Source organism: Podarcis muralis, chromosome 17 (genome assembly GCF_964188315.1).
Source record: "Podarcis muralis chromosome 17, rPodMur119.hap1.1, whole genome shotgun sequence".
Classification (NCBI taxonomy): Eukaryota; Metazoa; Chordata; class Lepidosauria; order Squamata; family Lacertidae; genus Podarcis; species Podarcis muralis.
The window spans coordinates 18,077,545-18,090,383 of record NC_135671.1 but is presented as its reverse complement, the minus strand read 5'-3'; the positions used below and the strand labels follow the sequence as shown (position 1 = coordinate 18,090,383).

Below are 12,839 nucleotides of genomic sequence, written 5' to 3'. Positions count from 1 at the left end.
CTTTTCCAACACATGAAAGAAACAGGACACGAAATTAATTTTGCAGATTCCAAATTGCTCTCTAACATGGAACATCACCACAAGAGAATAATCATGGAAGCCATCGAGATAGAGAAACACCCTCACAACATGAACAAGCGTGACGACACATCCCGCTTGCCAGACATCTGGAAATTAGCCCTCCCCACAAAAACTGACACCAGATCCAGAGGCACACAGAACGCCATCACCAATCAACCACACCAGACCCAAACCCAGACCCTCTCCACAGATAAATTACAGACACCATCCAGTAGCCAAACCATGATGGCACCTCCGGATGCTGCACCCCCCTGCAATCCCTACACAGATCTGGCTGGCACAGGCCACAAAACCACAGCTCGCCCCTATACACGAAGCCAAGCCAGAGCACAACTACAGCCATCTTCTCAGAAAAACTCTTCACAAAGTTCAAGAGGTCAAGACACAAAGGCTTTAGCAACTAATCCACACCTAATGACCCACCTAAGTGGTACTCAGGATATCACTCAAGAAATCACTCAAGATATCCCTCAAGCAACTAAGGAACAAAAGAAGAAAAGGCACACTAGCCTGGGAACTTCCTCTCGGCCCAGAACATTGGAGGCTATACACCACACCCCTCAACAGTATTTATAGGAACTCAAACACTGAGATCCTGCTCTGTTCCAGTAACAAGAAGCCGAAAGCACCAGCCTGAAGATGACGAGTGAGACCTCGTCGAAACGTCGCCTAGACACCCCAACTTTTACACGGGAAGACACCCGAGGACACCAAAACCTGCATATATACACACACACACACACACACACACACACACACACACACACACAGTAGCACCTTGGAGACCAACAAAGTTTGTTCTTGGTATAAGCTTTTGTGTGCATGCACACTTCTTGGTGTATCTGAAGAAGTGTGCATTCACACAAAAGCTTATACCAGGGGTCAGCAAACTTTTTCAGCAGGGGGCCGGTCCACTGTCCCTCAGACCTTGTGGGGGGCCGGACTATATTTTGAAAAAAATATTGAACAAATTCCTATGCCCCACAAATAACCCAGAGATGCATTTTAAATAAAAGCACACATTCTACTCATGTAAAAACACCAGGCAGGCCCCACAAATAACCCAGAGATGCATTTTAAATAAAAGAACACATTCAACTCATGTAAAAACATGCTGATTCCTGGACCGTCTGTGGACCAGATTTAGAAGGCAATTGGGCCGGATCCGGCCCCTGGGCCTTAGTTTGCCTACCCATGGCTTATACTAAGAACAAACTTAGTTGGTTTCTAAGGTGCTACTGGACAATTTTTTTATATATTTAGAAATAGAATGTTGATTTAAAGTCTGCTACCGTTGTCAGCCAAGTTTCCTCTCTCCAATGAACTATTATTTTGTATAAAAATAAAAGCTGCCTGGTAGCAGGCCTTCAAGGTCACAGCCAGCAGGGGTCTTCCTCAGCTCTTCTATGTGAGTGCCTTTGAGACAGGAACAACTCTTAATTGGGGTGTGCATTGAGCCTCAGGCATTTTGTTCATATATACAAACCAATGAATATTTGAAACACTTATTTCACCTTAGCCCTAGGTCAAAGGTCAGAGCTAGAACTCTTGAGGTCAGAAAAGCCTTGATACCATTGGGGTCGTGTGCCTGGTTCTTGATGTAGAGTTTGTGACCTCTTGGCCCGAGAAACTGCTGATATTCAAGTTACTACCCTGAAAACTTCCACTGATGATTCAGAGGTGACCAATGTGTGCAGGCATGATGCCATCAAACGGATGGGGAAAAGAGCAGGCAGGCTTGATGCTTTATAAGAGTAATAAATATATTTACTGAAGGTAAATATGTTCCCACCTGAGAAAAACTGCAGCAGCTGTCTGAACTGACCTAATGTTTGTTCCAGCAGTAAAACGGATGTCCTGTCATCAGTTTAGTTATATCACAGCTTCAGCTGGAATGAAAGCATATGATGTGGATGTAGTCATACCTTGGTTCGCGAATGGCTTAGTTGTTGAACAAATCGGCTCCCGAATGCCAAAAATCCAGAAGTAAGTGTTCCGGCTTTCGAACGTTTTTCAGAAGCCGAACATCCGACTCAGCTTCCACTTGAGTGCAGGAAGTTCCTGCAGCCAATTGGAAGCCACACCTTGGTTTTTGAATGCTTTGGGAGTCAAACGAATTAAGTTCGAGAACCAATGTACCACTCTATAAGGGCATTTTGTGAATTCTGAGGGTGAAGAGGGAAGATGATACTCAAGCAGCGGACCAAATTGTTAAGCAACTTTCCTACCATCAACAAAAATTACTCCCACCCACTGTTCTTGTAAGCAGAGGGATGAACCGTGCTTTCTCCTGAAAGGTTTTCCTGACTGAAGATGCACTTTCCTATTCTCTACAAACAAATGGAAGTTTGTCCACTCCATTGAATGGAATGAATAAAAAAGGAGCTGACACCAGGATAAAATACTTCAGAACATGTTGCCCTAAAGGACTGCGGTGGCAATTTGCCACAGAATACACCCCTAAGCAGTCTGGAGACCTCAGAGTTCTGCTGCCCCAAAGAATTGCCTATATGGCCTATATAGTGCTAGTCTATGATGCAAAAATATCAATACTAAAGATTTATTAGGTTCTTGCTTTAGAAAGGCCCACAGATATATTCATCCCAAACCCGAGTAAGGTAAAGGACTTAGCAAGCAGTTCAGCACATGAGGATAGATTATCTGTGGTCCAACTTTCAAAGGCAGGCTAGTAATTGCCATGCAAATGGCGCGCGTTGCTAGGTCCCCCCAGACAATGAGGTTGTTTGTTTCAAGGAAACACCATGCCCCTTTCTTCCAGCGTGTTGTTTATTCCATGTTTAGTTCTGTTCCACGTTTCCCTCAGGAATGGGAAGCAGCCAACATTCTCATCACTCTGATGAAATTTTTTTTGGGGGGATAACTCTCGAGCTTAGTTAGGAGGCTGAGTCACGTGACTTGATTTCACCATTACCAAGGTTTTCAGGCTTTCTCTAGTTCATGGCAATAGAGCTGGCTGCAGGACTTACCATCTGTCATGGCATTTAAAATATAAAAATGGAATCAGGAGATAGTGCCAGCTTATTACAAAACTGATCCACCGTGTCAAAATGGAGGACATTAGCATGTTCTTTTAGCATCCTGCTGCCAGCGTCTGATGTCAGATTGCTAATCACTTGAAGTCATCTGTCCAAAACAAGCACTGCCAAATCCTTCTTCCAGGCCAGCAGCATCAAACAATGCTGTGAGGTTTACGATGAAATAAAGTGCCTTAACGGACGGTAAAAATCTGATCATTTAAACCCTCATTTAATTAAATGTCACCAGCCCTTGGTGTTTTATTTTTTAATAATCCGCCACAGTATTTATATCTCAATATATAACCAACTGCTTGGCCACATTCGAACAGCCAGGAACATCATTTTACAGTGATTGAAACAGACACATATATCTTCATTTCATTAAAATACCTCATCAAAGTGTGTCTGGTCTGGGCATAACACTCTGGGCATGTGTAGAAGCAATGTCACACAAATTTCACTATAGGTATGTATAAACACACACATATAGTTAGAATGGTAGCTACATCTATGCATCTATGCATATGAACATGAATATGTACCATCTTAGTTAAACTGGAACAAAACCAATGGTGTGAATCCAGAATCTGGCTTTCCCCCAGTTTACTAATTAATTAAAAGAAGCAAAATCCCAGATGAGGACAGCAAATCAACACAGAACTGCCGATAGATACAAATTTGTTTCATTAATCAATGTCTCTGCTTTTTAACAGCCTAATCAATGAGTTTAAGTAAAGAATTTCAAATTGTTAAAATACCTCATTGCACTATAATAAATTAAAATATCTCTCCAAACCACAAAAAAATAATCTTAAATGTGCTGCCTGAATCAAGATACGGGAATAAGTAGTTTGCAAGGCAGTGGGTGATATTCAACTAAGTTTTACTCAGAGCAGATGCATAAAAACAAATGGGTCTAACTTACTCATGTCCATTAATTTAATGGGTCTATTGTCAGTAAAACTTAGTTGAATACCACCCAAAATGTTGTCCTTAATTTGCAAAGTCTTGGTGTTCAAGGAGATCCAGCATTATGTTACATTCTGAATTTTTCTTCCAGCTTTAAAACTGAGTGCAGAAACTGAGCAGCCAAATTAGTGGTGCAGCTAGGTAAAACTTCATTTACTTATGGGCAACAATGCTGATGCCCTAGAAAGGGTTCATGGGCGACCTATGAGAAGAATTAACAACCTAGAAAGCAGGTTCCAAATGAGCTCGGTTATACCATATTTTTAATGTGTGCTTTTAGGAGACAACTAAAATGTTAACACACAATCCGTTTATGTATATACCACGTTCCCATTATGGACAACTCCTTAGACCACAAAGACATTGGTAACTATTTCCCATGCGGTGCAGGGAACTGTTCAAGTGCTATTCTTATTTTACATGAGGAGTGGGAAACCGGTGGCCCTTCAGACTACAGCTCCCCTCATCCCTGATCCCTGGCCACATTGGTTGAGGCTGATGGGAACTGGTGTCAAAAAACATATTGTCAGAGTCATGGCCGGCAGAGAGGAATCTGCAGAGTGGGAGGAAGAGGCAGAGGAAAACAGGAACTTGATTCTTTCACACAGCAAAAGCGAGATAAGCCCTTCTCGCTCTGGAATGCTGTCTGTAAGTTTTCGCAGCAGCACAGAGATGAAGGAGCAGGAGGCAGGTGGTAGGAGGGGGTTGGACTCAACTCCAGAGGAGGAGGAATTGGCTGCACCTTAGTCTCCAAGAAGTAGGAGGCAGAGCAAGCGATTAGAACAAAGGAAGACCGGCAGGAAGCAGGGGTGGGCTCGGCGTATATCTGACCTTGGAAGGGGCCAGAAGCCAGCTGAGTCAACTGACTCTGACAATGACGTATGAGCTGTGGGAAGATTGGACTGCTGTAAGCCTGTTGTGGTGGTACCTTGGGTTACAGATGCTTCAGGTTACAGATGCTTCAGGTTACAGATGCTTCAGGTTACAGACTCCGCTAACCCAGAAATAGTACCTCGGGTTAAGAACTTTGCTTCAGGATGAGAACAGAAATTTCATGGTGGCAGCACAGCAGCAGTGGGAGGCCCCATTAGCTAAAGTGGTGCTTCAGGTTAAGAACAGTTTCAGGTTAAGAACAGACCTCCAGAACGAATTAAGTTCTTAACCCGAGGTACCACTATATTGCTAATAAACCTCAAGTTTTAAAACTTCCAGCGTTTTGTGTCTTGTGCGAGAGAAGTGCTAACCTGGCACATATGGAGGGCCAGAAGTTCTTCACCCCACCTTAGATCAAACATGGCTCTCTTTGCATGAAGTTGTCATGCCCAAAAGGAGAATGCTGTACCACCTCCTGCCATGCATTGACTGTTCCTACTTCCAATCTTGATGCTACTTTTATTAAGGAAAGCAATAGATTTTTCACTGCTTACCTGAACGTATCCCTTGGAGAAGCTGCCTTGCTATGGTGGACATAGCAGACGGCCTGGCCTGCCACATCCATTTGGCTGAAACTTGTAATGGCAACTCCAGGATAGGTGACATACTCAAGTTGTCCGTACTGAGGTGGGGAGGTTATCACATAAAGGATCTCCTCCGGCTTCTCAGTGCCATCGACTGCAAGGAGGACGTCAGTCATCAAGTAGCCTCTGTCACCCTTCATCACAGTGAGGGGCTTTGTGAAAACTGCAATGTTTCCTATAGGACACACGGAACATAAATATTAACGATATCTTTTGGTTTGGATTCCTACTAGGCTTCTGCTGGTGGGAGTGCTCCTTGAATGGAATTCCATTCACAAGATGTTTCCATCAGCAGAAAAGGAAGAATGTGTCTTTTATTGATTAATCCTCCCTGTTGAAATGTATTCTGAAGGGTTGGGCCCCCCCTAGAATTCCGATGGAAATAGAAACAGGAGCATAAATTGCGGGTGTTCATTTATTTGCCCCATGACCAGAATGGAAATCAATCCACTGAATATGAAAGTTATTTGCTGATAAGGTAAAGGTAAAGGTACCCCTGCCCGTACGGGCCAGTCTTGCCAGACTCTAGGGTTGTGCGCTCATCTCACTCTATAGGCCGGGAGCCAGCGCTGTCCGGAGACACTTCTGGGTCACGTGGCCAGCGTGACAAGCTGCATTTGGCGAGCCAGCGCAGCACACAGAATGCCGTTTACCTTCCCGCTGGTAAGCGGTCCCTATTTATCTACTTGCACCCGGAGGTGCTTTCGAACTGCTAGGTTGGCAGGCGCTGGGACCGAACGACGGGAGCGCACCCCGCCGCGGGGATTCGAAACGCCGACCATGCGATCAGCAAGTCCTAGGCACTGAGGTTTTACCCACAGCGCCACCCGCGTCCCCTATTTGCTGATATCAATATATAATTGATAACTCCCCACCCCAAAATGCAGTGTGTTTCCTGTGCATTGAAATGAATGGTGTAAACTAATAATTAATTACAGTATGTAAAATTCTGCTACCGTAGACAATGAGATGAATAATGTAGTTTTTGCTAGAAGCTGAACTGCAGCAGAACAGAAACAGTACTGTTCGTGAAGAACACGGGTTGGAAGGGAAATTGATTTCTTCTTACAACCTTGTTCGTAATAAGTGTAAAGTTTGTACAAACTCCTTGTGATGAGCTCTACAGGATTAGATCACTGTGAATGTGTGAAGCTACCAAGGACCTGCTTGGAGCTAAATTCATACATACCCAGTGCCATTTTTCTGGAAAAAGAGGTGCTGGAATTCAGTGTGAACGCCACTCTTTTTCTCTTATAATAGCAATGGCACTTATCTGAGATCTGCTGGAATTGAGTTATGGCTGAAAAAAAGCCCTGCACATACCCACATACAAGATCAAGTATGAGCTGCTCCTTAGGAAAAAAATAATACTAGGAGGAATCTTGCCTTACATGTGAAGATTAAATATAGATTTACCTTTTTCCAAGTCCTTGATGGTAATAGGGAAAACCACCTCTGGTGATCTATTGTCTCCATCCCACAGATGAAACACAAAACTGTCCTGCTCCTTTGAGCCAATTGTTCCGGTGTGTATGTATCTCACAGAGTTCATGTCTATGTCATTCTGGGTGCACTTCATCCCATTTTGGAGTGTCTCCCAGTCATGGCCTACCTAAACAAAACAAAACAAAAAACCCTATCACTAAACAAAAGAAATACCATTTTAGTGATCAACTGTGTGTAATGCTAGTGACGAGACCTTATAAGCCAGGGATCAGGGACCAACAACACCTTGGCCTAATTTCATGCAAATGACAAGGAAGAAAAACAAAGGCGAAGGGGTGGGTGTCCTGTCCACATTCGACTGTGGCCCTGCTCACTTTTGGCTCTAACCCTGCCTAGCATTGATTCCAGCCCCACCCAGTGCCACATTGCCCTTGAGAGGAAGCAGGATAAAAGACTTTCTGCCCCAGTTTATAAAGCATAGCTCAGGAGTAGCCAACTTGGTTGGCTAGACTACAATTCCCATCAGCCAGCACGGCCAGTGTTCAAGGATGATGGAAGCTGTAGTCCACAATATCTGGAGTGCCCCTTACTGGCTATCCCTACTGTAGAAAGGTAAAAAAAGGTAAATGACCCCTGGACAGTTAAGTCCAGTCAAAGGCAACTATGGGGTTGCGGCACTCATCTCTCTTTCAGGCCAAGGGAGCCTGCGTTTGTCCACAGACAGCTTTCCAGTCATGTGGCCAGCATGACTAAACTGCTTCTGTTGCAGCGGGACACTGTGGCAGAAACCAGAGCACACGGAAACGCCAGTTACCTTCCCACCACAGCGGTACCTATTTATCTACTTGCACTGGCGTGCTTTCGAACTGCTAGGTAGGCAGCAGCTGGGACAGAGCAAAGGGAATCCCATTGCAGGGATTCGAAATGCCAACCTTCTGATCAGCAAGCCCAAGAGGTTCAGTGGTTTAGACCATAGCGCCACCTACCACATAGCCACTGTAGCCTCTGGCCATTATATAGTTCTGAAAAAGCAGGGGTACATATTTGGCTCCTGCCAACCTAGCAGTTCAAAAGCACGTCAAAGTGCAAGTAGATAAATAGGTACCACTCCAGAGGGAAGGTAAACAGCATTTCCGTGCACTGCTCTGGTTCGCCAGAAATAGCTTAGTCATGCTGGCCACATGACCCGGAAGCTGTCTGCAGACAAATGCTGGCTCCCTCGGCCTGTAAAGGGAGATGAGTGCCACAACCCCAGAGTCGTCCACGACTGGACTTAATGGTCAGGGGTCCCTTTACCTTTACATATTTGGTACACACAGAATTAAAAAGAACAAGAGCCCCGGTGCGCGTTCTTCACACTTCCTATGATCAACATCCTTTGAAACAACTCTGCTGGCAGAAGTTCCACTGATGTGAACAGAACATCCACTACTGGATTGTTCCAAGGATCAGAAATTATCTTAGGCACTGCAATGTGTTCCAAGCCATGAGAGACTATTAAGAAACAGGAGGATTACACTGATTCCTATTCTAACCCAATAAGTCTGGGTTCTTCCTTTCCCCTCTCCCCCAAGCAATACTTTGTTTGGTTTTTGTAGAAATACAAAAACTGACCTTGAGCTGAAGATGTCCATTTTCTGGGACACTCTCAAATAAATAATAAATTTGTTCCCTTGGGGTGTCTTTATCTTCAGCTGACAGAACAGCACTAGAAATAATTTGGGCTTCGCCCATAGTCACCTCTATCTTACCCTTCCTGCAACAAACAAACAAAGGATCCATCATGTTATTTGTTGAAAAGACGGATAATTACAGAAATAATGAGAGGAAGAATCACTCAGAGAACACACACACCCTACACAGATTTCAAGCAAGCAAGGCATCATTCTGTTAATACAGATGAAGAATGAGGTCTTCAAATACAGTACTGAGATCCTAAATTATGGCTCAGTTCATACAATGGCATGAGGAGTTAGGGATAGAGGAGAAATCCAATTGCATTTGAAGGTGAACCTACATAATTTGCCCTTGCCAGAGCAATACACAAACTGAAACACAGTCACCTTTCTAAATTTACACTTCCCTGGTCATGTGATGTGTAAAAAAAATAATGCATACACAGTGGCAAAGTATGCTTGAAATGCATATATTGAGGTTGCTTTGCAAAAAGTTATATATTAGGCAAAAATGCCTATATTGGGAGATGTTTGCACTAAAATGGAAAAGACACAAATTTGCCTGGAAATGTGGAGAACTCAATTTTAAATGAGAAACTGATTTAAACTGAAATGGTCAGAGTAACCCAGATAGAAAACTACAGCGGAGAAAAGGTCTGAGCCAAAGTTTGGAATGACCACCAGAGGGTGCAAACATTGTAAACTCGTTGCCTTTGATTTGTATACAATATATGTATATGTGTGCATTATTTTGTGCATACAAGCTGTGTATCTCTGTTTGTAGGTACCTTGGATTCAGATTTGGCTACATTGCTCTCTCTGATCATAACCGAATGTCCTTCACCAAGGATTGTTTTTGTGGAACGCTGTTGGCATTAGTCTGTGGTTATTTACAAGAGATGAGCTCTATTAATCACTAATTTGCTGTTGTGATCACTGCTGAATCACTTTGTCAGAACACATGCACCAAATTGGAACATGAACATGTGGCTTACTTGCTCAGCACTGGTTTCTCGTCATTAACTGGAATGACCTCTACCGAAATGGTTTTTGACACTTTATGTTTCCCATCTGATAGCTGGATTGAAAAGCCATCCGCTAGGCTGTCGGAGTCATCATGCATATACATCAGCCTCATTCCTGGAAGGTGGGATGAAGGGGACAGTAACAAGAGAGAGGGGAGAAGGAGAGGGGGGAGAAAAATTAATCGGTTTCCCTCAAAATCTCTTTCACATCATTTCCCACTGTTTCCATCCTGCTCCCCGCCCCCCACAAGTCTGCTGGTCACAGCCAGCTTGCTTCAACTAGCATGGGACAAGCCTTGAATACAGCAGCTGTTCATTAATCCATCAGCACACCATTGACTCAAAAACACATATCACGGCCTGCTTGACTAATAATGCTCCTTTGAAAACAATCTGCTTTTTTTTAGAGAGAGAGAGAGAGAAGAATGTGTGTTTTGTCATTCATCCATCCCTGTGAAATTTAAAAAAGGTTCACCTTCCCTTTTGAGCGCATATAGAAACCATATTTCAACCACTCTAGTACGATTTGATAAAAATGTTGGGAGGTGGCTCTTTCCAGTTAACCAATGCAGTATGGGAAGAAACCAAAGGGGTTCGCACACACCAAAAGGACTGTGGTCTAAACCACTGAGCCTCTTTAGCTTGCCGATCCTAAGGTTGGCGGTTTGAATCTGCATAACGGGGTGAGCTCCCATTGCTCTGTCCCAGCTCCTTCCAACATAGCAGTTCGACAGCACACCAGTGCAAGTAGATAAATAGGTATTGCTGTGGCAGGAAGGTAAACGGTGTTTCCATGTGCTCTGGCTTCCGTCACAGTATCCCGTTGCTCCAGAAGCGGTTTAGTCATGCTGGCCACATGACTGAAAAGCTGTCCCTTGGCCTGAAAGCGAGATGAGTGCTGCAACCCCATAGTTGCCTTTAACTGGACTTTACCATCCAGGGGCCCTTTACCTTTTTTTAAAAAAAAACCTTAATTGGGAGGAAGCTTCATCAAACTCAGTGGACCTGACTTTAGAACACAAGTTGTGAAGCTCAGGCACACAAACCTTTCTGAAGATGCAATGACTTGGGATGGAGATGGGGGGGGGGGGCTGACATTGTGCGTGATGCATGGACGGCAGATGTGATGCTGTCGTGTGACAGCTTGGCCTCCGTGGCTGGTGGCTCGTCTGCCTTCTGCTCCTCCTGCCACCGTCATGGGCTGGGGGCTGCTTCCCCTCTGTGTTAAAAGGAGGAGGAAGAGGATCCACCGTGTCCCTGGCGTCACACTCAATGGTGTTGCACCTGGGCATCACGTCCGACTTTGTGATGTCACATCCAATGCCCAGATGAACATTGTGACGGCTCAGCTAACAAATGTTGGGGGGCTCAAAGGGGTTCAGTCTCTAGAAGTCAGTGCCCTGCTTCCCTTTCTGGCTCTTGTGACTCCCCAGCTTTCGCTATGCCAAGCATTATTTTATAAATCAGGCTCTGCTTTACAAATAAATGTTGAAGCTTTGTTGAATGAAGGTTTCATTGAGCAACCTTGGTCTTTTGACAACTCCTCTTACCCCAGCCAAAAGCAGAGGGCCTTCCTCTGCACAGCCAGCCAAGGCTGCATCTAGCAATTCTTTCATATTATTACAATGCCTTCAGCCACCTATTTTCCAAACTAACTCCCAGTATCTGTAGCCTTGGAAGAAAAGTCCTCCAGCTCCCTTGATCCGTTTGGTTGCAGAAAGACCTGAATGCCATTCACAGTGTAAAGGTAAAGGTACCCCTGCCCGTACGGGCCAGTCTTGACAGACTCTGGGGTTGTGCGCCCATCTCACTCAAGAGGCCGGGGGCCAGCGCTGTCCGCAGACACTTCCGGGTCACGTGGCCAGCGTGACAAAGCTGCATCTGGCGAGCCAGCGCAGCACACGGAAACGCCGTTTACCTTCCCGCCAGTAAGCGGTCCCTATTTATCTACTTGCACCTGGGGGTGCTTTTGAACTGCTAGGTTGGCAGGCGCTGGGACCGAGCAACGGGAGCGCACCCCGCCGCGGGGATTCGAACCGCCGACCTTTCGATCGGCAAGCCCTAGGCGCTGAGGCTTTTACCCACAGCGCCACCCGCGTCCCCTATTCACAGTGTAGTTTTATGCATATCTGCTGAAATGTGAGACTCACTGAGTTTGAGGGCCATATTCCCACTGAATTTACTGTATTTTACTCTGAGTAAACGTACGATTGAACTGTTTACATGTCTTAAACAGATTTGTAGCCTGATCCTATCAAGCATCCTTTATTCAATCAAAGAAAAGAAAAAACCCTAGCAAATTAAATGGAACTTATTCCCATGCAAATGTGCATAGTACTGTAGTTTAAATATGATTTTCTCAGAGAGAGGCTGCGTACACATCACCAACTTAAAATACAGCTTTTCCTCAATCCGGATCAAAGCTGGTTTGGAGAAAAATGTATCAAAACACAGCATTTCAAATAATAAAATAAAATAAAATATTTTTTTTAAAAAAACAAAAACCACAACATTTCATAAGAAATGACAGTATATATAGGAAATGTATTAAATATATGTACAGGAAAAGTACAGGGCTACCATGTGTACATCACTTCCCAAACAGTGGGAGTACACTGGTTGCAGGGTAGATGTGTACACAACCATAGATATATAAAAGACAACCTTTGAACCAGGTGCAGAAATAAAACATGAATATTTCTTATTATCCCACCATCTGGCTGTAACTGTTCTGAAGGACAAACAGGCTGGGAGAGGATTTACCGTTTTTCAAAAGCTCCATGGAAAACCCATGCATAGGAAGTTCGTGGCGCTGGTGACTGTCGATCGCATGTTTATAGCGGATGATGTCATTGCCATGATTCCCATTAACAAGGAAGCCGTGCTGGGGTTGCCGGAGGACGGTAAAGATCAGGGGATCTTGAGGTACATCCAGATCAGCAGCACTGATTACAGATGGATCCAGTTCCTTCATCTGGCCCTCCTGCACCTGAATGGTCAAAGGAAGGTAAGTCAGAATTCTTTTGCAGAATGAGGGAATAATAAGACACAGAATTTGTAAGCCTGCTGATGCTCATCTAGTCTGTT

The 12,839-nt window shown here is 44.4% G+C and overlaps 1 protein-coding gene across 8 annotated transcripts in view; it reads right to left on the bottom strand.

Annotated features, from left to right (window-relative positions):
- Positions 1 to 12,839, bottom strand: part of FREM1 (FRAS1 related extracellular matrix 1) — an 87,204-nt gene that overhangs the window by 29,428 nt on the left and 44,937 nt on the right. For 4 of the 8 annotated variants that reach the window (XM_077921556.1, XM_077921557.1, XM_028711517.2 and 1 more), the window contains 5 exons: positions 12,516 to 12,741; positions 9,723 to 9,867; positions 8,666 to 8,807; positions 7,022 to 7,217; positions 5,516 to 5,780 (listed from right to left, as the gene is read on the bottom strand). In XM_077921556.1, coding sequence (XP_077777682.1) covers positions 5,516 to 5,780; positions 7,022 to 7,217; positions 8,666 to 8,807; positions 9,723 to 9,867; positions 12,516 to 12,741 — 974 coding nt within the window. Of the gene's footprint in view, positions 1 to 1,240; positions 1,971 to 5,515; positions 5,781 to 7,021; positions 7,218 to 8,665; positions 8,808 to 9,722; positions 9,868 to 12,515; positions 12,742 to 12,839 lie in introns of those variants that run through there. The other 4 variants (XM_077921558.1, XM_028711518.2, XM_028711519.2 and 1 more) reach the window with 4 other exon arrangements.